General features: G+C 62.2%; 1 protein-coding gene across 1 annotated transcript in view; it reads left to right on the top strand.

Moving 5' to 3' along the window:
• Positions 1-25,431, top strand: part of NCLIV_056900 (AGAP005082-PA, related) — a gene marked incomplete at both ends in the record, with an annotated part of 45,504 nt that extends 20,073 nt beyond the window's left edge. Inside the window, 7 exons of the mRNA XM_003885245.1 lie at positions 42-1,843; positions 2,495-3,941; positions 4,473-7,703; positions 8,271-11,180; positions 11,591-12,874; positions 13,309-16,115; positions 16,236-25,431. Coding sequence (XP_003885294.1) covers positions 42-1,843; positions 2,495-3,941; positions 4,473-7,703; positions 8,271-11,180; positions 11,591-12,874; positions 13,309-16,115; positions 16,236-25,431 — 22,677 coding nt within the window. The remainder of the gene's footprint in view (positions 1-41; positions 1,844-2,494; positions 3,942-4,472; positions 7,704-8,270; positions 11,181-11,590; positions 12,875-13,308; positions 16,116-16,235) is intronic.
• Between the last annotated feature and the right edge of the window lie 918 nt (positions 25,432-26,349).

The following is a 26,349-nucleotide window of genomic DNA, read 5'->3' as shown; positions in this document are numbered from 1 at the left end:
CGTTGTGCTGTGTTTGTTTCCGTTGTTTTTTCCCTTTGCAGGTATCTGTTTCAGGCGATGAAGTCGCCCATCTCTCTGTTCTTGGAGTACTTCTCATGGGCTTTGTCGAACATGCGAGTAAGCCTTTCGATTGCATGGAAGACGGCCAAGAGGCCGGCAAGCCCTGCAGATCCGACTCGCTGACAGATGACTCCAGCGCCGATTCTGCCTCCCTGTCCACGTGCTCGCACTGCTCTGGGAATACCCCGATGTCCACTTCTTCTCTCTCGCTGTCTTCCGCGTCAGCCATGATTTGCCAGCGTCGGGGCTCGCAAAGGCGCGACACGGGCGCGGAGACAGATAGCGCGTCGGAGGTCGGCGTCGGCGCAATGTTTCAGTCTCCCAGACATGTGCCACTCCCGCCCCGCCCCGCGTCAGCGCCGTCTTCGCCCGTGCATGGCGGAGGCCGCCCGAACAGCGTCGCCTCTTCTCCCTTCTCTCATTTTCTTTCGGCGTCTGCTCGTGGCCAGACCACGCGGCGAGCGGCGCACGCTCTCCTGCACAGCGCTCTGTCTCTGCCCACCTCCCTGAGGCGATCGAGGTCGGCTCACGAGATAGAGAGGGGGCTCGCCGCGATGCAGGCAAGGGCGGGGGGAAGACGCGTCAGCGAGCCTGGCGGATCCGCTGCGACTCTTAGGCTGCCGAAGCCCAACGGGCGGGAGAGAAGCGCCACTGGGGTCGAGGCAACGAAGAGGCCGGATCGCCTGGCGCTGTCGCCTCCAAGTGAGACGGAACATAGGACTGAAGCGGAGGACTCCTCCGGCAGTCCCCGCGCATCTCCAAGGCGGTCTGGGAAACCCTCCGCGGGAGAGGAACTCCGAGCGAAACGGCTCTTTCGCATTCGGTGTGCTCTCCCATCGTCCGCCTTCCATCCTCCGAAGCTCACGCAGCAGCGCAGACGCGCGCAGACGCCGCCTCCGCTTCCGGTGCCGACCCGCAGGGGTTTCCTTGAGAGGCCCGGTGGTGCGAAGGCGCGCGTGCTCAGGCAGAGATCGGAGCGGGAGGAGAGCGACGGTGGAGCGATGCCTGTTGCGCGAGGAGGGAGACACTCAGGGCTGGAAGACGAATATCGAAGACAGAGGGGTTCGCCCGAAAGGGAGGCGAAAGAGAGAGACGAAGCGGGAGCGGTTGGAAGCCTCACAGGCAGTGTGCTTCGCGACGGCATTCCTTGTCAAAATGAGGCAAGTAGCGACGACAGGAATAGCAGAAGCGCACCAGGAGGGACGTCGTGCTTCTGTGACGAGACACTCCAGGAAGACCGAGTGCATGTTGGTAATGGCGTGAACGCAGGCATGAGGAAGACGATGAGGGCCCCTGCCTCGGATTGCAGCCTGCAGGAGTTTAAAGGGCCAGAGTTGCGAGAGGGTAAGCGAAAACGGCTGAGACAGGGGCAAGGAGACGGGCGCTGGAGTTGGAGGCGTGCGGAGTCGCGCGGTGGGCGCGATTGCGAATCAGCTGTGTTCAATGCCTGGCCGGCCGTTTCACAGCGGAATGAGGACGCGTTGTATTTGTATCCTGTGGACCGCCATGATGCATGGGGAAGACATCGTGACAATGACGGGCGACCAGAGGAAGACGCGTGGCCTCGAGAGCGCGAGGAAGGCTCACAGAGACCGGCGTGTGAAAAGCAGAAGGAAGACGCCGAAGGAAGCCAGGAGTCTCTCTCTGTCTTCGACATCCTTTGGGGGGTGTTTGGTGGAGTGGCGGAAACCGTCGAAATGCATTTGAGGGCCGAGTGCATTCGCGTTCGCGTGATTTCGATCCGCGTGACTATCGAAGACGTTAGCGCAACCCTGGCGAAAAGGTAAGACCACTTGCCGTCAGATCCACAAGGAGAGCCGGTGGAGGATGCAACGCGTCTTGTGCGTGACGAAAATGCAATTTGCGGAATCGACAATTCTCGTAGAAAGATGGAAGGCCAGAAGATAACGCCTGAACGACAGACGAGGAAGGGCTAGATCAAAGGAGATCGAACGATGGATTTCAAGGGACAGACACAGAGGAGCTCGAAGGGGGCGGGACAGAAGCCGGAAGCCAGAAAGGGAGAGAGGAGCTGAGAACGGACAGCGAACTCAGAAGAAGGGAAACCAGAGGCAGAGAGGACCGAGAGTAGAGGCAGGGGAAGGGAAAGCGGCGGGCCGTCGGGCGAAGACAGATACGGCGGTGCACACGGGAACGGAACACGGGGAAACTGGGCAGCGTAGCGCGCCAAAAACAGAGAGTGAACAATTGCAAGTGGGCGAGCGAAGGTGGTGTACCAGGACGGGAACGGTGAAGCCTTGCATGCAGTTGCAGTTCTCCACTCGCACCCAGCACTCGTGTTTTCTTTTCGATGTTGTTTTCCAACGCGTGACGGACACCGCCCTTCCTCGCCCGTGTTTTCTGAGCGCTGTCGTCTTTTCGACGGCCCTTTGCCCGCTTCAGAGTTTCCGCTTTTGTCTCTTCTTGCCTTCAGAGTTAACGGCGGCGTGTGGGTATGCGGAAAAGAGTTTGCAGCCTCGTCCGCAGCCTCGTCCGCAGCCTCGCCGCCTTCTTCCGTTCCTCCGCGAAACCTCGCCATGCTGAGCGACACGAGCCTGGGTGCGCCGCGAGCCCCCAGCCCGTCCCTAACTCTGTCAGGGGACGGATGCTCGAAATCGGATGCGTCTTTTTTGTCAGCAGCTTCGTGTTCCAACCCGGCTCTCGGAACCCAGGGCGGGGGGCTGCGGAGACGGAGCCGTGAATCCGGCCGCGAGCGCCGGACCTCAGACTCGAAGACGGGAGGCGACGGGTCACCCGACGATGGGTCTGAGGAGAGCGTGCGGGTCTCGCCTCGCGCAGCTCAAATCGTGGTGCATTCCGAGAGTCCCTTACCTCGTCGGCAGAGCGGCGTGGAGTCTTCGGGGTCGAGTGTTACGTCGAGGAGCGACGCCGAAAACTCGAGACGAAGCTCGGATGACGCGTTATCGGACGGAAGGTCGGGGCGCCCAACGCGGAGCAAAATTCGCTGGCTCTTCGGGTCTCGCCGGGAGGCCCCGGACGCCCCTCTGAGCCGGTCGCTCATGCACGCGGGCATGCACCGCAGGCGCGCGCCAGTCCACGCCTCTGGCGGAAGTGTTCGAGGCCATTCCTCAGGGGGGGGTTGCACGAATGGCCCAGGTGGGGTCGGGTCGGCCGCGGCAAAGCCCCGGGCCCCCTCAGAGGCAGGCCTACCAGAGAACGCGCGCGAACCGAAGAAGAGCCGAAAGTTGCTGAGAGGCATCACGAACGCCGCTTCTCGCCGCGGCTCGACAACCCGCACAGGCCGTTCGAGGCTGCGGTCCTTCTTCTCTCTCGGAGAGACATCTCGGCGTGCGAAGAGAAGGCGCAGAGACGAGAAGGCCGGCGAAAACGAGGGGCCAGGGGTCGCACAGCGAGGCTCAGTTAAAGCGCTGGAGGCATCGAGAGGAGAAGACAGCGATCGCCCAGTCGCCTTCAAGGATCTGTTTGCACCGGCTCAACGAGAGAACCGGGGAACCAGACGGCGAGATGCCAGAGAAGAGCTGGTGCGCGCGTCAAAGGTCTCTGACGAATCGGTCCCTTCGTTGACTGTTTCTGCGCATTCAAGCGCAAGGCGGGCACCGCCGGTGGGTGCATCGACGCAGGAAAACGACGCAAGAGGCAACGCGACACGCAGACGGGAAGCAGCACAGCCCAAGGGCCCCGACGGAGACGCACGGGCCATCACATTTGGCAAGTCCCGCCAATCGGCGCCTGCAGAGGGGGATCAGAACGCCGTGCAGGTTGTCGAGGCCCTAGGGAGGATGAGGCCCTACATCACAGGGCGGCTTTGCCTGCTTGTCTCGGTCGACGTTATCCATCGATCCATGACGACAGAAGAAAGCGTGGTAGAGCCCTGGAAGTGGGACGTCGCCCTCCTCCATGTAAGGTTTGAAACCATGACAGAGGAAAGCCGCGAGAGAAAAAAAGACACACGTCTCCGACAAAGCGAGGCGCGAAAAACGGATAAGACTTGCTCCTGCACTTCTGTCGTTTCTTGCATCACCTGGTGCTGGTGCATTTCCTGTGGCTCTTTGCCAGTCAGCCTGCCTATAGATATAGCTGTATCGAGTCCTCTGTGGTCGCGCGCGTCGTTGTGATTGCGTGGCGTTGAGGAATTCTCCCGTTTCGGGTCCTGGCTATCTCGGCTTGTCGCGAGCGAGCCGCAGGTTTGCGATGGGTCTTTCGCTCCTTCTGCGCATCTTCTGGTGAACGAGAAAAAAGACGGGAAAAAGAAAACTGTTCACGCGGGGTGGGATCCTCGGCGGCCCCGTTTCTCGGGAGCGTCCCTGTCCGTTTGGTGTCCCGCACGGATGTGTCGCGTTTGAAAGCACCGACAATGCCCACGCGCGTAGTCGCCGTCACATGGGGATTCCAATCGCATTGTCGTTGTGTTTGGTTCGGCTTTCCTTCAGCGTCCATCTCTCGCGCGACTGCCGCCAACTCCGCCCGCTGTGCCTCTCTGCCCGGGCGTCCCGTCGTCCTCGGTCGGCCCTGGCTTTGCGCCTTCCTTGCTTCCGACTTCGGCGCCTTCTTCGGCGTTTCTGCCTCCACTTGCTCTTTCGCTTGCACAGCCACCGGGGCCTCGTGAGTGGGGCGTGCCTCTCGGGTTGGCCAAGATGGACAGACCCGCGCACGTTCCTCTCCAGCCAGCCCAGCGCCCCATGCTCGAACCCAACGAAATGGAAAAGTGTGAGGGGGGGGTGGCGACTCCTGGCTCCGGCGAATCTCTGCGGCCCTGGCTCGGGTCTTCTCTCAGTAGGCAGATAGGAGAGCCTCGTGGCTGGGAGAGACAAGGGCGAGGAGAGACTGAAGAGCTCCAAACGTGGAGATCCATGCTGCAGCGACAGGACGAGGTCGAGGTGCGCGGAAGGCGAAAGCAGCCCCGGGACGATACGTGGCCAGCTGAGGGTCTCCCGGTTTTTGCGACGGCTGCCGACCACGGCGTTACCAGCCAGCACGCGTTTGGTTCCAGCGACGGGTTCGCGTTTGCTCCTTCTGGGGACCAAGCGAAACCTCGCCGTGACGTCGCATGCCAAGACGACGCGGAGAAGGCCTCGGCACCAAAAGCGAGGGAAGATGTGCGTGGAAATGGTAAACCTGCAAAAGGACGAGGAAGTCTGAGGGCAAACGGAGCCGCACGCGGCCCTGTGGTGAGCTTCCAGGAGACTGTCCCCCGCAGTCGAGGACACCATTCGGCGGATGACGGAAAGAAGCAAAGGCACATGCGCCAGGACGCGCGGACGCATCGGACTCTCAAGCGCGCCTCCTCTGAGCTGGACAAGTCTGCGCAGGGAGCGAGCGCAGCTTCCCCCTCGGTAGGGTCGGCCCGTCAGCGCTCATCAAGGCCGACGGGGCCACGGCGAGGGAGGCGCGACGCAGGGTGCAACGAGCCCGCTGAGGGGGTCACAGAAGACGAGCCGGAAGTTCTCTTCCTGGCTCGCCTCACGTGGCTGAATGTGACAGTGGCGCCGCTGGTTATGGATGCTGTCGTCGAGACCGCTGACGCACTACACGAAGGAAACAAACGTGTGGAATCTGCACTTTTCCGGCGGTATGGAATTGGAGCTTTGTCGCCGACCGTCGCCTCTCACGACGCCGAGGCGTGGGGACCGGCTCAGCTGGCGGGCAAATATTTCGCCATTGCGTTTCCCGACATGCTGCCTCCCGTCGCGTCTCTGCAACACCTGGTGGCCCCGCACAGGTTATCTTTGTACGCGGATGCTGCCGGGCCGACCGGTCAATCGCCGCCTTTCGCGGGGCCGTCCTTCCTCGTGAAGAATGTTTTTCTTCAAGCCTTCCAAACGAAGCTCCCCACGCTTCAACTGCCTTCGCGTCCCCTCGTGCCGGCGCTTCCTGAGCTTGCGCCGCACGGACAAACCCAGCGGTTTGTCTCTCCCGGAGAGCTGGCCGACGCAGACGCGAGCGGGAGTCAGACGCGCTGGTCAGGCGCGGCCACCCAGGGAGGGACGGACCCGAGTCGGTTCGCGCAACAGCCTCTGGCGAAGCGCGGGATCGAAGAGCAGGAAGCGAGTGCAGGGGGGTCTGGGAGCATGGCCAGCGAAGGGGCTGACAGCGCTAGACGGCTCGACAGAACACGTCCGGAGAGCGGCGAAGAAGTTTCGTGGAGACACCCACGCGACCCTGTCCGTGGCGACCCGACGATGCTTCAACGCAAGACGGCCAGTGCCTTGGAGCCTGCCGTCGATACCCGATACTTCGTTCCTCAGGGAGCCGTCACGTGCCCCGCCAACGGCGAAGACGCCGCGCCGGTCGTGGGCGCTCTGGCGGAAGTTGGAGAGACTGACCGGAGCAACGAGGCCGTTCCGCGACTCTGGAACCTGACCGGTCAGCCTCTGCTTGTCCGCGTTTTGGCGTGGAGGTCCGTGGATGGCGGGCCGGCCCCGCCATCGAATCTCGCGTTGCCGGTTTCTCGGGCAACTCACGGCTTCAGCTTGAAACAGGAAGCAGAGGCGCATGCAGGCCTAGCGCGCGTCTCCGCGGCGCCTCCCCATGATCTAGAGTACCCATATGTGGCGTCCCGGGCTCTCCACGCTCCTGGATCTCGCTGCTTGGAAGCCGTTCTGGAAGATGAGGAAGACGTAGACGCAGAGGGTGCGTTCCCCGCGTCTGGTCTGCTGCTCTCTGGATCGGCGATGATAAGCGACGGATCGCAGCGGTGGCCGTTCAGAAGAAAATGCTCGCAGGTTCGCACTGCGAGATCGGCCGTCCGGCCTTGCCTTGACCTGGTCCAGAGCGAGGCGTGTCTCAATCAGACCACAGACGATGAAGGCGACATCCACCAACAAGTTGGTCTGCAGCTGCGAGCACACAGATTGGCCAGAGACACGACGGTGGGGCCACCAGAGCGAGACGACGTGGGAGCGTCGCTGTTCCCCTCGCCTCTCGTTCCAGTCCCCCATCGGAGCCGGGCGTCCAGGGACCGTGGCCGACGGGCAAAGCAAGGGATGTGGGCTCTAGAGTGGAAACAAGTGGGTTCTGGCGAGAGCCTCGCTCTACCACACGATGAAGACGGCCATGCGCTCCCGATTTCCGTCCGCATGCACGTGCTTGGCTTGACGTTCGAGTTGGACGATTTCGTTCTCAACTCCTCACATGTCGACGTGCGCAACCTCCCGATCTCGCTTCCTGGGGTCGGCCGCGCACCTCTGTCTCGGCCCCCCTGCGATGCCAGCGTGCCCCAGGGCGAGGCGACAGTCGACAGCGGTGGCGCGAAGGCGGGCAACGGTGGGCGCCTCGGAGCTGGAGGAACCGAGCGCGAGCTGTGTGCCTGGAACCGGTTTGGAGGAGCACGGGGACGATGCCGAAGAGCGAAGAAAGGCGTGGACGAGGAAGACCAAGATCCAGAGGAGGCCTGGGGAGAAGCCCAGGGCTCGCTTGCCGCCGGGAGGAAAACAGGCACGTTGACGGGACAGGCAAGCGACGTTCGCACACAACAGAGCGAAGACTCGTCGCTGCGATCTTCCAGGCTCGGGCCCCGCGACTCCCGAAGGCGCGCAGCGAAGGTTGTCACTTCTCGGCTCCGGCTTCTCGCACGAACTGTCTTCCTACCACACCTCCAGACCTTCCACCTGCATCTCTCCTCAATGGTGTGCGTCCGAAACCATTCGACTGTCCCCTTGCTCGTAAGTCCCAGGAGGAGGCGTGGTGAATCGGACGGGAAGCGCGGCCTCTCACTTCATTCGCCAGCCCAAAACCGTCCACTTGCCTCGCCTTGGCGCGGAGAGTGCTGTGTTTCTGTGTCGACGTACGAGCAGACGCTGTGTTGATTCGCGAGACGCTGCGGCGACCCCTGCATTCGAGGTGCTAGGTGCCTGCGTGTGGCCAGCCGGCAGTCGATACCCGCCAGATTTTCTGTGTGCCTGTCTGCCTACACGCGTATGTCGGTACCTGCCTGTGCCTGTGCGAGTCTGCTTGTTCCATCTCCAAGTGCCTGCAGTCAAATGTGCGTTTGAGCATGCAATGCCGTGGGAGGCGCTGCCGCATGGGCCGGCCCAGAGCCAGATGCTCAACCTGCTCACTCACACTTTGTTGACTCGTGCCTTGATTCGTCTTCTGCTTCGGCGTTTGCATTCGGCCTCTGCCGGCCCAGCGCGCTTCTTCCCCACGCGCCTTTGGCCAGGGATCCTAAACCCTCTGTTCAGTTCCACGGTTTTCTCTGTGCGTCTTCTTTGATGTGTCGCTGCGATCAGATTCTGCCACACCCGAACGTGGCGTGCGTGGCTGCGGAGGCCGCGAACTCGACGTCTAATGCAGCGAGAACCGGGGGGGCTTCTCCGAAGACGAGTGCGGAGCTTCGCAGGGTGTCTCCATTTTCGGAAAGCAAGGCGACTCCTGAGACCGCTCCTCCATACGACTCGGAGCACCTTGCGCGGGCTGTCGGTCCTCGGTCGTTTCCGTTGAATGAGCCAACCGTGGATCTCATTCTAGAGGATCACCGGGCGTCTCCGGGAGTGCCCAGCTGGCCAGCCGGTTCCGTCGCCTGTCATCCGCTTGTAGGGCTTTCAAATTCGAGCGCCTCTCCGCGGGCTCCGCCTCACTCCTCGCGCAGTCGCGCAGCCAATCGCATCCAGGCGTCTGGGTCCCGACTGCGGCTCGGGCACTCTTCCAGGGGCCCGCCAGACAATGGGGATGCGGCGCAAGGAGGTTGCGATCAAGAAACGGCTTCGGTGACGGGAGACATCGGCGGCAACGCAGGGAGCTCAGAAATTGGCTGCACGTTTGCGGAGCGGGGCCAGATTCAAACAGGCGCTACCGGTCCATTCCAAGCCAAGCACAGCGTCGGCGGAGCGTCGGCGGACCAAATGGAGGCGGCACGACTTGCGCGGCATGCGTTTCAGTCCCCTGCTGTCCTTGGCCGTTCTCACGCCAGCGGCGACACAGAACACGGCGGCCCCGTGGGTGAAACAGACGATTGCACGACGTCAACGTTTATCCCAAAACACTCGCCCCTACTCACGAGACAAGGAAGGGGGGAGAGTGTGCCGGACGCTTGCCTGGTAGTGGGAGACGAAAGGGTGGAACAGCTAGGAGCGACAGAAGAGGTTGATGCGCCCCTCCAAGCGTATGGGGAGCCGGTCGTAACAAGGGAATCTCTTCCGTTGCCACATCCAGGTTCAGGGCCATCGTCGGCCGTCTCGTTAGCAGCCACCAGCCGTTTTGGAGATTGCCTGTCTTCTGTAAGAGGCAAATGCGGCAACTCAAGTAGTTCGCATGCTTCCTTGGCATTCGCGCCAACTCCGGCGAGCCGAGACGAAGAGGCCCCCGTCCCCCGAGCCACAAGCCCGTTGGTTCTTGAGGCGAACGGCGGCCTTCTCAATCTGCCCTTGTCTTGGCTGCTGCCTCGAGCATTCGTCGCCAGTGAACTGCGTCGCGCCCAAAATCAGCGGGGGATCGGGCGTCCGGCGCGGGTGTCGCCGATGCAGAGAACGGAGACGGCAGGCCTGCCGGATTTTGAGCACAGCGCCAGTGTCAGAAGGCAAAGTGAGCGCTTCGTCGGATGCGAAGCAGACGGCGAAGACGGAGAGGACACATGTGGCGTGCAAAAAGATCGGGGGGACTCGACTTTTCGCCCCCACGCTAAGACGCAACAGACGCGAACAACGCCGAACGACCGTCCTTACTTTGGCGTTGGCGCGACCGCCCTCTCGCAAGCCACGAAAGGAGACAGACACGAAGGCGGGAGGGAGGGCTACCACGGGACGGAACCGCCTCGATATTGCGAGGACGATGCAGGACAGCAGGGTAAAGCAGCCTCCAGCGGCACCGGCGGATCAAGCCCTGGGTCAGGTACAGGCTCGGAGGAGTCGCTGTTGAGTTGGGAGGACAGTTTGGAGGTCGAGCCGCTTCTGTTGCTTCCGGTTCAGTTCCTGGAAGATGCGATCCAGCGCCAAAATCTCCAGGCCGAAGCGGTCTTTGAGTACCTGCAGGGGCCGGACGTTGACGGCGAAGACTTCCGTGCTGTCGGGGACGAACGAGAAGTCATGAGCGATGGGCGACGCGGCAGCGAGCCGTGGGGTTGGTGGAAAGGGCCGCTGGGCATTCTGGGAGGTCTCCCACGCTTCTGGGCACCCCACGGAGGTCAGGAAAGAGGCACGCCGGGCTGGAGCGGCATGCGAGTTTTCGGATCCGTGGAGCTATCCCGGCGTCGCCGCGAGGCCGCTGGAGAGAGTCTCTGGCCCCGAGGGTGGGCCTGGCGCAGTTCAGCCTGGCCTCACGATTGGCACACAAGACTCAAAGCTTGCGGATCCCAGGACGCCCCCCACGAGGCGGGGGCCGACCGAGACGCACTTGGTGTTAGGTTTCGCCAGCGGCCTGGAGACGGAGGAGACGGACGTGGGCTGTTCCCGTTCCCGAGGAGAAGCGGCAGGGAGCACGGGCCGGGGATCTTTCTGCGACGAATGGTTTTCTCCGCTTACAGTCACGACGAGGCGACGCTGTCGAGGCAGCGTGGCACCAAGGACCTTGCCAAACACGACAGCATGCGTTCAGCCTCCGGAGGCCCCCTGGAGAGTGAGCGTGCGTGTTCGGTCGGTTCCGACAACTCCAGCGCGTTCCAGGGCCCTTTATCATCGGACGACGCAGCCAGCGATCCGGAACTTTATGGGTCGTTCAGCTGTAGCGACTCGTCCCGCGAAGTGAGCCCTCAAAGTGCTTGCGGCGCTATCGGCATCGGTGGCCCGACTCGGCTGCAGTCGAGAAGCCCGTGGTCTTCCAGACCTCTGTCGAGTTCTTGTGTTGATCTCGGTGGCTGTCGCGAAGTCATATCCCGGGGGGCGTCCGCGAGCAGCGCCCTCGACGGCGGGAAGAGCCTCCGCCGTTCCTGCTCCTCAGGCGTGGCATTCCTGGGACGGCGACGCGACCGTTGTGGCCGCGGAAGTCTGGGGACCCCTGTGGGGGCCTTGCCCGAGCACGGCGCGAGTATCGACGAGACAGAGAGCCGCCAGGAAAGACAAGCATTCCGTGGCTTCGAGTTGAGCGCGGGGACTCGAAGGAAACTCGAAGCGGCACGAACGAAAGAGTCTGGGATTCGCACTGGAGCCTTGGAGACTCTCAGCAAGGCGAGACGCTGTGGCGCGTTGACAGCAAGCACGAATGTAGAGGTAAGTGGACGCCCACCCGGGCACTGGAGAGGCCCTGAAGACAGCATGCGTGACTTTCGGTGATTTCCCTGGGAACTCAGCGGACTCAGGAGTGCTCAGTGGCCACTTCGAAGCGGCACGGCCACACCTGAACAGAGCCATTCGCATTCGCTGACCTGGCAATGACGTTCTGTGTTAAGGGTCTATGCAGTGGTGAGATGCATGCACCCCCAAAGCTGCGTACACACAGAGGGTCGTTGCGAGGAGATGTGGAGGCGCTCAAAGACCCAGGGGGAGAGCTCGTTTTCCCCGATGTCTCCTGTCGAAAATCCCTGAACATAAAGGGCTCGTTCGTGCGCTCTTGACTAGGGTCGTTTCTCGACCTGACCACGCCTCCCTAGGTCCTCGTTTTGTGTGTCTCTGCTGCTTAGGTGTACCGGTATTTGTTTGATCTCGCCTCAGCCCTCGGTGCGCAGCAGCTGCTGCCCGCCGAGTGTTTCCAGAGGATCCTCCAGTGTCCGAGTTTCAGTGTGGCAGCCTACAATCCGCCTCCACACACAGTTGAATTTCCAGAACGTTGGGTGCCTCTCTCGCTTCCTTCCCTGGAACCTCTGCTCGCCGCTGCGTCCTCCGCTGCGAGAGCCAGTGTCTCTCCGCTCTATCACTCTAGGAACGGCGGCGCGGTCGCGTCGGCGGGCGGCGCCTGGTGGATGTTGAGACGCGGCGTCGAGCACCTGTCGATCAATAGCTACGCGAATGCCTACGGCGCCTCCTTCCAGCCGAATGCGAAGCATTTCAGTTGGGCGCGATCTGTCCCCGAGGACCCTACTGGGACGGAAGAAGGCGATCAGGCGCTCGAGAACTCGCTGGTCCTCCCCCCGCCACGTCTCAGCCGCCGTACCTTCTCCCGACGACTGTCGCGATCGAGGTCGGTATCGACACATGGCGTGGGGTCCTGGTCGGCCTCGAGATCCTCCTCGCTGAGAAAGAGCCTGTCGATCCAGGGAGATCCTGTGGCGTGTCGGAGTGTGGAGCCCCTCTGCCACGAGGAGGAACAGATGGAGCAGGGCGCGCACGGCCAACTGGGGGAAGAGGCGCCGGCGACCGCCGAAACAGAATTGAACCTTGCCAGGTCGCCACGGCCGCTTTTGTCGCGCGTCGCTTCAAAGAGGTCTTCTCTCTCGTTGTCGCTATACAGGCAGAATACGGTCTCGCCTATTCCAGACGCAGCTGACAGCGATCACCCGGTCGGAAGTGAAGAAGATCGAGGTGCGCTCGTCTGGCCGGCGAGCGGCGACAGGGACACTCGGCAAAGCGTGAGGTTTGGCCTGTCAGTCCCCTCCACGGCGAGGACTGTCTCCTCGGCGGTGACAAGCACGGCCCGGGGAGCCTGTCAAGAGATGCGGACTTGGCGGAGACTGCCCTCAGGCGCCGGTGACGCCGGCGGAATCGGGGAGAGGGACACGGGGGATAGAGAGGGGCCTCCAGCGACAACAGCTCTCCCAACGCTCTTGTGTAGTGACAGGGCGGGTCTCCCGCCGGCCCAGGATCTTCGACTTGACGGGACTGGTCAAACAGTTCCCGGCGGCGCAGGGTCGGCTGGGTCTCGGCGACGCTCTGTAGCTCTGGCCGTGACTGTTTATGGAAAAACCCGCGACCTCTTCTCCGAGACAGACCCCCTGTTCTTTGAGATTGGCATCGAGCCGCCGCTTCGGGTACGGGCCACCTGAGAGACAGTTTAAAGGAGAACCCGAGGATGAAAGGAAGACTAGGAAAATACGAACGCTAGATGTGCGGGGGCGGGTATCCCTCGATCGAGGCGGCGTTGCTGCCGTGGCGGACGAAGACGGTCAGACGCCTTTCTGGCACGCATGCATGTCCTTTTCTCAGTCGGTGGTGCTGCGTGGACGCACAAGCGCAGCGGAGCAGGCAGTGTTGGGATCTGCAATGGATGTTTGATGTGCATAAGAGATTCGAATATTTACGGGGTTATTGATGACAAAGCATGAGTTATCTCAACGAGGGAAAGAGTTCCTTCGAGCCCCGTTGGGCGTTTCGAGACCTAGGAAGCACTGTCCGCCTTCCTCGCCTGACGGGGTGCATATTTAGGTTATCGCATCTTCAACCCCGTTTGCTTGTGTGCATGCAGGTCGGTAATCGTCTTTTGGACTCGATCAAGGTTTCTCTCATCGAGCCGGAAGGCGCCGCGTCCGCAGCCAGTCTTTCGCACCTCCAGCACAACCGCCTTTATCAGACGCTGGCCTCCCTATCTCTGTTCAGCGCCCAACAGCACCAGGCTTCGGTGGACCCCCTTCGGAACTTCAGTAGGCAGACCTCGGTGATGGACACCTATTCGCCGGAGCGGCTGTTCCAGTCCCGGTCTGCGGGGCATGCACAAGGACTGCCCGGGACTGCTGGCGACGCTGTCAGCGCCCCGCGGCTTCTCCATTCTCTCTCCTCCTTGGTCCTTTCGACGCAGTCGCAGCCGCAAAACCAACGCCGTCTTCCTGGGAGCTCGAGCGGCGCAGGGTGCGCGACTCCTCAGGTTGTGGAGCCGTCGCCAGGGCCGGCACCTCCTAGCGTCGTTCCGGAGTCGAAGACGGATCCTGGGCCAGCGCTCATCTCGACGGTGATTCAACCTGGGGAAGACATTGCAGTTGAGGAGGCGTGCACGGCGCTCACTGTCGAGTTTTCCGTTGAGAGTGCTCAGCATCCGTTTCGCCATATCTACGAGTCAAAGGCCTTTCCCTTGGACTCGCGCCTCAGCCCCGGGTCGGCCATGCTCGACGAGAAAATTGTCCTGCAGCGGACCCGAATCGTGGACAGCTACAGTCGCGTGGTGCTCCCGACTCATCCTCTCTACCCCCTCTTGGCAGACCTGGCGCCGCCGGAGATCACGATTTCAGCTGAGACGGCCAGCGGGTCTGTCGCTCTGCTCGCTGCGACTTCGGTCGAGACTTCGGCAGCGGTCGGTGGGCTCCCCCCGGTTCCGGACCCGATGTCGCGCCGCATGATGCGGGGCCCTCTACCCGCTGCAGGTCGCGGGGAGGCGCAGACTCCGCGAGACAGGTTGCGCCTGCCCCCGGGTTCTGGAAGCAAGGATGGACGGCTTGTCTCTTGCCACGGCACCTACGGGGCGTCGCCGCCCCCTCCGGAAGGGTATTCGGCGTCGTCCTCCGCCTCCGAGTCGGGGCCGGAGAACAGCGGAATGCCATCCGACGCCGCAGGAGTATGTCGATCTGGCCCCTTGCGTCGAGTGCTCTCTGCATCTTTCGCACCTCGTGGACGCGGCCTAGCCCCTACGCGGAGCTTGGTCGCGCCATCTCAGTCTTGCTCGCGTCGCCCGCCCGCCGAGGAAGGCGCGGAAATCGACGTGGAGAACCCTGCACGTCTCGCGAAGAGGGCGTCCACGCGCGCACCGGTTCTGCCTCGCGGCGAATGGGCCGAACAGGCTCCGCTAGCCTCTGGGCAGCCAGTGAGTGCGGCGGTGCACGTGGCGTGGGGCAGCGTCTCTGAGGCTTTAAGGACTTACGTTTGGCAAACCTCGGTGCGGACCGTTAAACTCTTTGCACCCTTCTGGGTCGTGAACAGGCACCCGGAACCGATCCTTGTCGTGCAGCCACACAACGGGCTGCCTCAGCGAATCGACAGCACGGACTGGAGAGTGCTCTGCTGCGATGGCGCGCGAGACAAGATGTCCGTTCGTCTCGGCTTGGCGGAACCCCTCAGTCTGCAGCGCCCGACGCGTGGGGCTCCACGTCGTGGTGGCCCCAAGGCCGCGGGTGCCTGCGCCGAGGCCCAAGTAGAGAGCATTGGCTCGCGCGTCGGAGCCTCGGACTGGCAGCTAGGAGGAAGCGGCACAGAGAGTCAGGGGCTCCACGCGAGCATCAAACGCGTCGGCGAGAAGGTGGTTCAGTTTCTGCTCCAGACGAACAAGGACCCGGCACGCGCGGGTTCGGGGCAGGAGCGCAGCGGCACGGTGAAGAAGGGCGAGGGCCAGAGAAACGCCGGAGGGGGCGAAGCAGACCCTCATCCCTGCAGCCCCGTTTGTGAAGATCCGTCTGGCGAGGGGCGTGCGATCGGCCAGGAAGGCGAAAAGAGGGAGAGAGTGAACGAGGCGGCCGAGTCGGAACGCGTAGCCCTCCAAATGCCCTCGGCCCTCGCGGTGGGGACACTGTCTCCTCCCTTTCGCGTGGACATTGTTGGCCGCGTCTCTCAAGCAGTGATTCCCAAGACCGAAGATCGCCGCAGTATCTTCTGGGGTTTGCTGCACCGCAACGCGGCCGCCTCTGGCCCGACAGCGGTGAGCTCCCGAAACCAGCCGCACTGGCTAGGCGTCACTGTCGCTCGTGCGCCGCCACCCTTTGCCCGGACTAAAATCATCAACGTGTTTAGCAGATTCACCCTTGTCAACAATTTGCCGTTCGATCTGTGGATCGCTGAAGGCGGCGCCCCCGTCCCGTCGGGGGTTAGTCGAGATCCTGGAGAAGCCCAGAACGCGTCTCAGGAGGACGAGACGAGGCCGCGGGCGAACGGTCAGGCAGCTGTGGCGGGCGACGATGGACAGCCCATGCAGTCCGGAATTATTCACCTGGCGTCTGGGCGCCAGATGGCGTTTCACCCGCAGCACGGCGGGCGCGGGGGTGCCCCGTCCATTATCTTCTCTCTCATTGTGCCCCTCCTGACGGGTGCGAACCGCCACGAGTTCCAGAAAGGCCCGAGCCTCCGGGGTGACCACAAGATCAAAGGGATCGCGCCCGACGGCCTGGAAGAGCGGCTCGACGGGCGAGGCGACCACGGAGAAGACCGGCTGACATCGCGCACTTCAGATGCAGGCACCTCCTCGGGCGCGGTCACGCAGCCCCTAGACCGTGGCAAAGCGAGGGCTGTGGACGAACCAGTGGCGCTCGGCGCCCCTAGAGACGGCTACGGCGAAGGCGAACCTCCACACAGCACGTAAGTGTCGGGCGTGAACTCGCGTGGACGGGGAGTGTTTTGGCGAAGCCACCAAAAGAGAGACCAACTGTCACGCGCGCCGCGGCATCGTGTTTCTGATGTCTGTGTCCTCTTTTGCAGGCCGCCGTTCGCGTCCAAGCGCGTATCCCCACGTGAACCAACCCCGGATGCGACCCGCCGAAATGACTGGGTCCACCACGGTCCTTCCCTCGCCGCCCAGGGCGGGCGGGGGTCGACAACGCCAGGCGCGATTCGACAACCTACCGTTTTGCCTCAATTGAGCGCCAACTTTGCCGATGCGTCGGGCACACCATGCGCGCGATCGAAATCTTCAACGCCGTCGTGCGCGAGCAAGCAGTCAGTCGCCCCGAATGCCCCCGGCCGACACAGCGACGCAGACCGAGATCTGTCTCTCGCCACGGTCGCCGGTGCGTCGCCTTCGTGTTCGCGTTCGACGTACCACAAGCTCGCAGGCCCGACACTTCGGAGGCCAGGCAAGTCCCAGGACGCCTCCACGTCTACTCCTACTTGGTCGTCTGAGATTCAAATCAACCGAGTGTGTCGCTTTCAAATTCGTTTGCGGACCGCGCCCCGGTGCGACTTGGCTCAGCGGGCGACATCGAAATCTGTGCAGCCGTTGGACAGGACTGTTGTTGGCGAGCGCTCAACCTCACGAGGGTTCAAGGAGGACGAGACAGGTGCTGTCCCCGCCTCGCGTGTGGGAGCATCCACGCCGATGTCCGGACACGAGGGCAATGCCACCCACCGTGTGGCCTTACCTTTGGAAAACGTTAACTTCCAGACTTCGAGCATTCTCGAGTCGAGCCCGACGATGTCCAGAGGCGTGTCGCTTCGCTCGAAGACTTCCTGCTTGCGCGCGCCCAGATCGGGCCCGCTTCTCGAGACAGCCGCGGAGGGCCCCTTTGGAAGTGTGGGGCCTGCAGTGGGGACTGAGTCGCATTTCCAACGGCCACGGGGCGACCGGTCGCGCGCACGAGACTCGTGGCCTGCGATCGCACGCTCCAGGCGTAGATACGTCATCGTTGAAGTTGAGATTCGCGCACTCGAAGACGCGGCGTTGTTTATCTGCTTCTCGAAACCGAAGCGGGCGGAGTTTCTCCTTGTCAACCTCAGCCGGAGTGTCGTCCAGTTCTCCCAGGCCGGCTCCGGGCTCAAGACTCGAGCCCAGAAGGACTTTTTGCTACCAGGAGAAAAGTGCGACTTTGCGTGGCAGGAGCCGCAGCGGAGTCGGCGCATCATGCGATTCAGCGTCTTCGAGAAGGGCCAGGTGTACAGTCGGACGTGTGAAATCGAGCGCGTGAAGCAGCACCGATCGCTTCAGCTGCCGAGACGCTTTCCGAGCTTCGCGCCCGGAGAGTGTCCCTACAGCTTGTCCCCGTATGGACGAGCTGCCGGCCCCACATCTGCATCCCGCTGCGACCGACTCTTCTTCGTGACGGACGTGCACCAGGGTCGCCGAGTCGTGATCATTTCCGAGGTCTGCCCTCGAGCGTCTCCACTCTTGGGGGGGCCTCCGTGGGGCGCCTTCCCAGGCGCTTTCCCCGTCCCTTCGCCGTATGCGCCCAATCCCTTCGACCGCGGGTACACAGCCTCCCCGACGGGTGTGCCCGCGATCCGCCACGCTTGGCGCGTGCCGCGAATGAAGTCCTCTGTGACAGAGCCTGGCTCAGCGCCTGGCGGCCAATGGAAGACCATGGAGGCGTCGGGTGCCGCTCAGTGGACGATGGGGAACCGTATGGCGAACGCCGCAACGGCGATTGGCCTCGGCAACCCCTGGAAGGGTTTCCGCAGGGAGGTCAGCTTGCTGAAGCCGCGCTCGCTCATTTCCCGCCACGCCTCCAGTGCAGGTGCCAACCAGCCGCCGAGCGCCGCGCTCGGCAGCGGGCATGACTGCCCAGTGCCCAAGCCTCAGACGGGGGCGAGGTGGGGAGCGGGACGGGGGCCAAGCGTCTTCGGGGCCTTCCCGTGGGCCCGCGCAGGCGCGCCGTGGGGACCTGGCCTACGAAGAACGCCGGCTGGCCCTGGCGGGCCCGTGGGCGCCTTGTCCCAGAAAAAGGTCCTTGGCTTAGTCTTCCCCGCGGCACGCACAGGGCGAGACAGAGGCGAGAGCGAGGTTGAAGAGATAGGCAGCAAGTGCACGACCGTGGGGAGCGAGCCACACGTCCTTTGGAAGCGAAGCCTCTCCGATGAGGCGCTCCACGCTCGCAGACGAAACGCAGAGCGAGGCGGCGGGCTGGGCTTCGAGGGGCTCAAGACCCGACTGGAGATGCTGAACACGAACACGTTTCGAAGAGTTGGACCCCTCAAAAGAGACGGGAACGGCGGCGACCGCAGCGGGATACTTCTGCCCTCCCTCAGTCGGCGGCCCCGGGCGAGTATCCGCGCCACTGGCTCTCGAATCCGGTGGAACTCTCACGAGGCCAGGCCATCGCAATGGGGCGCTTTTGGCAGTCTGGTCGGCGACGCGTCTGTCGACCCCAGCGGCTGGTTCTCAGAATGGCCTGACAGGAGCGATCGGTCGCTGACCGAGTCCCACGGCCCGTTTCTACCGAGAAGGGACCACGCGAACTCGCAAGCCTCGCGTTATCGCGCGTGGTGTCCATCGCGCTGTCGGCACGGGTTAGCGGATGCCTGGAGTTTTTCGCTGTGTTCCGGGTCTGCCAGTCTCGTTCACAGCGAAGGCGAGAGCGGGCGGAGGCCCACGGACTTTCCCTTCAGCCACTCCACAAGCGTAGCGAGCGACGGATGCTTCAGCCGACGAGGGCGCGACCGCGACCGAGCAGAAGATGAGTCTTCAGAGTCGTCGGCGGGGTCGGTAGAGCCTCGCACGAGTTCTGGACTGTTTAGCGCCCGACACGCGTACGCCGCGCCGCACCTTTACTGTGTGCCTGCTGTCTTCTTGGAGGCCGACGAAAGGCATCCCCAAACCAGAGGCCCCTGCTTCATGGAGCCCACAGATCGACGAGACAGTTCCTGCAGCAGTCGCAGCGACAGTCTCGACCGCTTTCTGAGCCATATCCTTCCACCGATGAGGCCCTGGGGATCTGCCTGTCGGCGGACCGGCTTCGGACCAGATTTGGAGACCTTTCTCGCTCGGTCGGGAACCCCTGTGGAGCACGCGATTCACGAACGACAGACGGCAGTGCCGACCAGTGACGATGCCGCGAACGCAGGATGCAGGTGGACAGCGGCGACGGATCAAGAAGGCGAGCACGGGAGCCGGCCTCGACGACGAGAGAGTACAGAGTCTGAAGACAACGGCCAAGATGAAGACACGGCAGACAGAGGTCCGCCTGCACGCGACCCATCCCCCACCCGCTTGTTGTCGAACTCGCCGGACCTCAGCGCCACAGACGTTGAGAGTTCCGAGAAGGATGACGAGGACGAGAGCGATACCTCCGACTTGGAGTCAGGATGTACCGAAACGGAGGACGACCTCGACGAGGCCGATTCCAATGAGGACACTTACAGGGCCTCGCTTCGTCGCCAACCGTCGCTCACACGTTTCCGGGATGCGCTGAGACTCTCGCGCAGTTCCCATACGGGGTCGACGGGCCCCCATCGGCTCCGGCGCCTACAGTCACAGCAGTTGCCAAGTCGTCATCTCTCGGCGTCACGCAGTCTGGGCCGAGCGATGTCGAGTCTGACACTGATTAGGGCTGCTTCGGCGCCTTCCACCACGTCGCGTGCCCCTCGCTTCTCCGGCCAGGGCCTGCGCAGGCTTGTCTCCGGCCGCGGAGGGACAGCTGTCTCCGACTCGAGTCCGCGCGCGTCTCCTCGGCGTCGACTCAGCGGCCAGGCGAAGGACAATGCGCGCTGTGGTAAAAACGTGGCGCGTCGAGACGGACACAGGGGGCTCGAAACGAGACACGAAACGCCCCACGCGAAAACCGGCAGGAGGCCTGGGTCAGTCTGGCGAGGTCGAACACGCGATGGGCAGGAAGGATCCGATTCTGAAACGGCGCCAAGAGAACACGGAAGTTGTCGGCGCACCCGCCCGAAAACTTTGGGGAGGCAAATGGAAGGACAGGAAGAGGACGCCGAAGACGCTGGTGGACGAGAGCGAGCTCGGGAAAATCTCCATTCGAGGGATATGGCGAATTGCGGGGAAGCCAACACGACCGCGACGAGTCGCTTCAGTTCCTCACCCTTTCTTCCTGAGTTTGCGAAGTTTGAGCGAGTACACAGTGACTACGAGACAACGCTGGGACGGGAGAGCAAAAGGGGGCTTGGTAAGAACCAGCACGGCACTCACCTCCAGGCTGGCAGACTTTGGACAGAAGGGAGAAACGCGGACCGAACGCGTCTCCGACGATCAGGGATAACAGGGAGCAGTGCCTGCCCAGACGCGATTTGGTGCTACGATCGACGCCCGGGGACCCGCAGGCCTTCTTGCATGCACATCGACGACCCTCAACTTCCTCCGTGGCTTCGGCGGAGGTCTCCGACGACGGCAGCAACCGCAGACTCTCAGCCCTTTGCCTTTGAGGGCCGTTCAAGAAGCCTCAGCCGTGGTCCCGTCGGTCAGTTCCCATCTGGTTTGCTTTCGCCCCTCCAATCAGCGCACGCCGCTCAGGGGTTCGTCCGGAAGGTAACTGATCTCGCAGGAGCCCGGGATGACCCAGGACACTCCGGCTGGGGCATAGCAAGAGAACGGCGGCACTCGTCTCCGGACGGACTGGCCGATCTCTCACGGCAGGGGAACCTGGGCAGCGCCCCGCTTTTGCCGGTAGGAAGGCGGGACGACGTCTCTTTAGGTCCCGGAAGACGCATGCAGGAAGCCTTTCCCTATGTGTCTCAGAGTCTGCCTCTCTCGGGTGCAGTCGCCGAAGGGATCCCACCAGACGCATTACTCCAGGACGGATGGCTGGCCCCAGTTCCGGCGTCCTCCTCGTTTTTTCCGGCACTCGCCAATGTGACGTTTCATCTGGAGGTGCGTCTTCAAGGGTGTGGAGTCTCCCTAGTGGATGACAGTCCCCAAGAGCTTCTGTACATTGGCGCCTCTGGCGTCCGAGCGGCTGCACGGTGTCCGGCGCTGCCATCCACTGCCGCCTCTGTACCCTGGAGTGCTTCCTGGCGCCCAGCGCCCCTCCATGCGGCTCCAAGTCTTCCCTTCCTCGGGTTCGACGCAGGCGCAAGGCACGCTGGAGGGCGCACGGACTTTCTCTTCTCGATCCATCGCTTTCAAGTCGACAACGGCACGACCGGGGCCCGCCACGAGACGGTGGTCAGACCCTGCACGGAGGACGAGTTAGCACAGCACCAGGCAGCTGGCGACCAGAAAGCCAAGGCGGGGGCGACTCTCGGGGAAGGCGTCCTCACGGGTGCTCAAGTGGGCAACATCATCGCGAGCTCGATTCGCCCATACATTGTCTGGGGCGAGGAAAGACACGCGCGCGGAGCGGACAAACAGCTGGGCCGAGGTGCGGAGAGTGCCGTCAACGCCATTCCGAACGACAGCGCGCTGTCCCGAGGAGGCACCCGAGGCTGGCAGGCGAAACAGCAGCTGCGTCGTCTTGAGGAGGCCGCAGCCGAGATGAAACTGGCGGAAGGCGAAAATCCGTTTTTGCGTGTCCAGTTTGGAGGGCGATCTGGGCAAGAGGCGACGGTTCTCCAGTACTTTGACTGCGCCCTGGCTCCAGTATCCATCCACGTGGAAGTCGACACGACTTGCGAACTCGTGCGTTACCTTTTATGTTTTGTCCAGCTCCGGAACGTGTACTTCCGGGCTTTCCAGGCAAAGAGTGTGCGCGAAATCCGTGAAGCAGCAAGCATGGATCCTCGCACTGAAGGGTTCCAGAAATTCCGCGGTCTCCCGCGAGTTCCGGCCGCAAGAGTTGCTAACGCGAAGCCCGTCTACATCCGCACGTTCTGCATTCGCCCGATTCAGATTCTCCTCTCCGCGCGGGCCCCGAGGGAGCACAGAAGACACTTGTCGATAACGGGAACGGACGCTGTCGCGATGCGGCAGTTTCAGCTCGTCGGCGGAACGATGACCGATGTGACGAATTTCCCCATGAAGTTTCGTCTCGTCCTCCACCGAGCTGTCTTCAGTACAAGCGACCAGCTGGGCGAGGCGCTGTTGAGACTCTACGCACAGCAAGGCCTCCGCCAGGTCCACAAGCTTGTCGCTTCGATTGACCTCATCGGGAATCCTCTCAGTCTCGTTACCAGCTTCTCGGCCGGCACAAAGGCCTTTGTCAAAGACGCATTCGTCAGAGGGTCGAACAATGCAGAGGAAATTGCCGAGCCGCCACGGGTGGCGGTCTGGCGCGGTCTGCGGCGTCTCTTCGAAGCAGTCGCCATGGGTCTGTGTGGGTCTATCAGCAACCTTGTGTCGGGGATCTTTCGTCTCTTCGAGTACCTCCACCTCGTGGAAGGAGACAGCTTGCGGGCGATGTGGCCAGCTTCGATCCGTGTCACTCGGGATGATATTGAGAATCCGAGCAACTTCTGCGACGGTCTGAAGTACGGCTGCTTAGGCGCCCTGCAGCTCGCCGTTTCGTCCTTTGTGGCAACCATCGTCTATCCCGTCCGGGGTTTCCGGCAGGGCGGTCCTATGGGCCTGCTGCTGGGCCTCGTCTTTGGCGTGACGGCTCTGCTCTTCGGCACCATCGGCAGCGCCCTGACCTTCATTCAGTGCACTTCCCGAGGCTTGTCCAGCTCTCTCAAAAAGGCGGAGATGGTCCGACTCCTCCGTCCCCCGCGGGCCTTCCCCTCAGACCACACTGTTCAACAATATTGCTTTCACAGGGCTCGAGCCGTGAAACTCCTGCGAGACACCCTTCCGTCCGTTGCAGCTCGGGGCGTTCTTCAGCCGGTCGAATCCGCTCTGCCCTTGAGAACTTCGAATCCGGCGCACCGCAGCGGGCGCCCCGTGCACTGGGCATCGGGCGAGGGTGCTGCCGGCTCGTTGGGGTCACCGACTCCTGCGTTCGCCGGCGTGACGCTGGAGCGGGGGGCGGCCGCCAGGCAGGCACGCGACTTTGGCGTTGGTGGGGTAGGCTGCGTGGAAGCAAAACAACTGGCAAGAGCGGTTCCTCGACAAGGTGACGCAACCTGTGGCGGCTCGCCGGAGCATCTGAAGCGTCACACGCCGCCTGGGGGAGGGGCCGAACGAGGCGGTGGCGAGCCGTTTGAATCGGACGGTGCTGTAGACAATCGTAGCGGCGCTGCGCGCCAGAAAGAAGACCATCGAAGAGCAAGGACGACTGCCCGCCTCTATGCAGCGCCACGACCTTCATACGCATCGACCGAGCCTCAGGACTATCTGGTGGCGACAGAAGAATTACTTCTCTGTATTCTAGAAGGCCGTGTGAAGTGGGTTGCTCGCAAGGTGGACATCCTGGGCGTTCATGTCCTGTGTTGTCCTTCTCAAGGCGGGCCCGGTGCGCAGCCTCTCTTTCCTGGCGGCGCCGGCCTCTTCTGGCCATGGAGTGGGCGTCTCTGGGACACAAGCATGAACGTCGCACCGCCACTCTTAAGTCCGACGGCCCCAGGAGCCTCGCATGCAAAAGAAGGCGTTGGGCGTGGGCCTGCCCTCCTAGCACATCCTCATCCGGAAGCTGACCCAGGCTTGCATGCATCTCTCGAGCGCGTGCCTCTCCGAGCGTGGCTGTGCGGTTCTAGCGGCGGTGGACGATTGAGAGACGATTTACAGTCACAGCAACCGTGTCCGCCTAGGAGACAGGACGGCACGGCTGACCCGCTCTCCACGTCCCCTGTTTCCTTGCCCACAACAGCAGACGCAGCTGGACGGCACGAAAGGCGTCAGCATACGTCAGTGCACACTGAGTCTGAAGCCGCGGTGCCAGCTGGAAGGTCTCAAGTCTCCCGAGTTAGCCCAGCTCCTGGGCCGAAGGCGCGGTCTTGCGCCGCTGCCGGTCCAAGCGAGGGGCTGAGCTTGGCGTGCCGATCACCGCCTCTGTCTTTTTCCGGAGACACTATTGTTCGAGTCACTGTCGCGAATCGGCTGCGGCTCTCAAGGGCAGACCTTTTGGACCCCCAAGCGGCTTACCGAGGTTACGTAGAAGAAGCCGCTGCTCGAGCAGCCGAGGACGTCGCGGCGGGGAGGCGCGGGAGGTGGAACTGGTTGACTGCCAAGAATGTTTTTCATCAGGTGATTGTGGGCGACGATGCACCTGGTAGCCTAGAGGCGATTTCCGGATTTGCTCATCAAAGACAGCTCTGTTCGAGTGGCGAACGATTGAGTCAGACGGGACGCTTGGCCAAGAGCAAGAATGCAAGTCAGTCGGGGGAGGTTCCTCTCTCCCGTGCTGGTTTGGCGGCTGAAATTCGCTTTCCTCGAAAGCAGGAAAAGCGACACGATTGGTGGTCCAATCCGGTTCACACCACTGGCGGGTATGGGCTCGACCAAAGGCGTCAGTACAGGCACAGAGGCGCGGAGCACATTCCCGTGCTTCGTAACAAGTCGACTGACTCCCAACGGTATCCGAAAGAAGAACTGGCCTTGGGCAGGGGAGACAGCGGATCTTCCCGCGGATCTAGGCATTCCGCAGCGTTAGCTATGACGCACGCTGCCACCGCAGGATCAAGCGAGATGCAGGCCAAAGAAGCTGGAGGTCCGTTGGGATTCCCCTCAAGTCTGCGACTCGCGACCAGTCCGTTCGGGCCCAGAGGCCGGGACACTTCGAAACTGAGAGACGAGACTCCATCCGTCCTTGGAGAAGCTAGTTGGCCTGGGTCTGGTGGGGAGAGTGGTCTAAGCTACCGAGGAAACGGAACTGAGAATTGGGGAGCGGCTGGGCCACGATGGCATCGCACCATGACGGTATCATCTGCGCTGACGACTCCATACACCTCTCCCCGTCTTCAAGCTGTAGTTGTGACTCGTGGGACGGATGCTACTTCCGACTCCTTCGACAGGGCGCACGCCGGACCACAGAGCGGAGGCGAAACTGATGAGGACTATCGCCGTCTGGGTGAGGCAGTGGTAGACCCTCTGTGTCTCCGCAATGGTGTTGACAGCGATGCAGGAGAACGCGGGTGTTACCGACAAGCGCTAGACGGAAAGAACGAACCTGCTGTGGTACGTGGCGGTGGCAGGCGGGAGACACAACGGAAGAAACAAGGCCAGAAGAACCAAAGGAAGAAGGGAAAGGATGACGGTGAAGAGACAGCTGGTCAAAGGCTGCATCACACGCTAATGCCGTGGCGAAAAGCACCTCCTGACGTTCCTGAGACCATCGCATTCGAAGTAAAAGTGGGCGACTGGTGGAACGCAGCAGAGATGTTTGCCTTCATTTCTCAATTTATGCGTGTTGAGAAGCATTGACGGTGTCACGAGGCTTCATACGTCGAGCGATCACCTTCTTGCATCACCGAGTTTCTCGAACAGCCTCGGCCGTGCAACGCGCATAATGCTTTCAGAGACCCGCAGTCGCAGCCCGGGTGTGGACAGTGTCAGGATCGGGCAGTGTAAGGGGCTGCAAACGGCTACAAGGTTTTTTCTCGATGCCGATACGAGACGTCAAGGGCGCAGGTACAGGAGGTGTGTACCTCCGAGCGCCCGCATCATGGACCTGGAAACATCTGTGTTGTTGCAGAGAGTCTGTTGCCATCCGGTGTGACGGTACCACTTTCGTGTCCGAATTCTTCCTAATGCGTGTGTAGGAGGCATCCGCAAAATAGGGGGGGCCCGGGGTGATGCACGATCCTTTTGCTGGTTGGGCGTGCGTCTTTTCTTGGCATGCCTTTGGTTTGGCTTCTTAGAAAAACGGGAGAAACAGTGCGGGGCGTCGTCCCCCTGATGCATCTGACGGTGAGCAGCTTTCTGAGGTGCCAGCGACACACGGGGAAGGACCCGAGAAACGCGCAGTTCCTTTGCTGGATAATCTGTCCTGTGCTCGCGAAGGGTGATCGAGAATTGGCTCCAGTCTGAGGAAGGGCCACCGCCTTTTCACGAGGTGTGGACTACTGTAGGCAATCGCACGACCCAGTACCTTTGATCATCTCTAGACGTGCACCTGTTCACTGGTTTCGCGAAACGCCAGTTTCGACAAAGCATTCACCAAAACGTGCCGATTGTCTTCATACGGTGTGTATATCCCGCGCATGGCCGAACTGCTTTGTGAATTTCGCACCTTTCTGCCACCCATCTGGTACCACCAGCGGAACTTGATCAGTGTGTATACGCTACATCCGTGTACACCCGCTGAACATGTGGATCGAAACTGGTCTTTTGTCGGCTCCG

The sequence above is a fragment of the Neospora caninum genome, chromosome XI, assembly GCF_000208865.1.
Source record: "Neospora caninum Liverpool complete genome, chromosome XI".
Classification (NCBI taxonomy): Eukaryota; Apicomplexa; class Conoidasida; order Eucoccidiorida; family Sarcocystidae; genus Neospora; species Neospora caninum.
The sequence above is the reverse complement of the archived record's forward strand: the minus strand, read 5'-3'. Positions and strand labels throughout refer to the sequence as shown.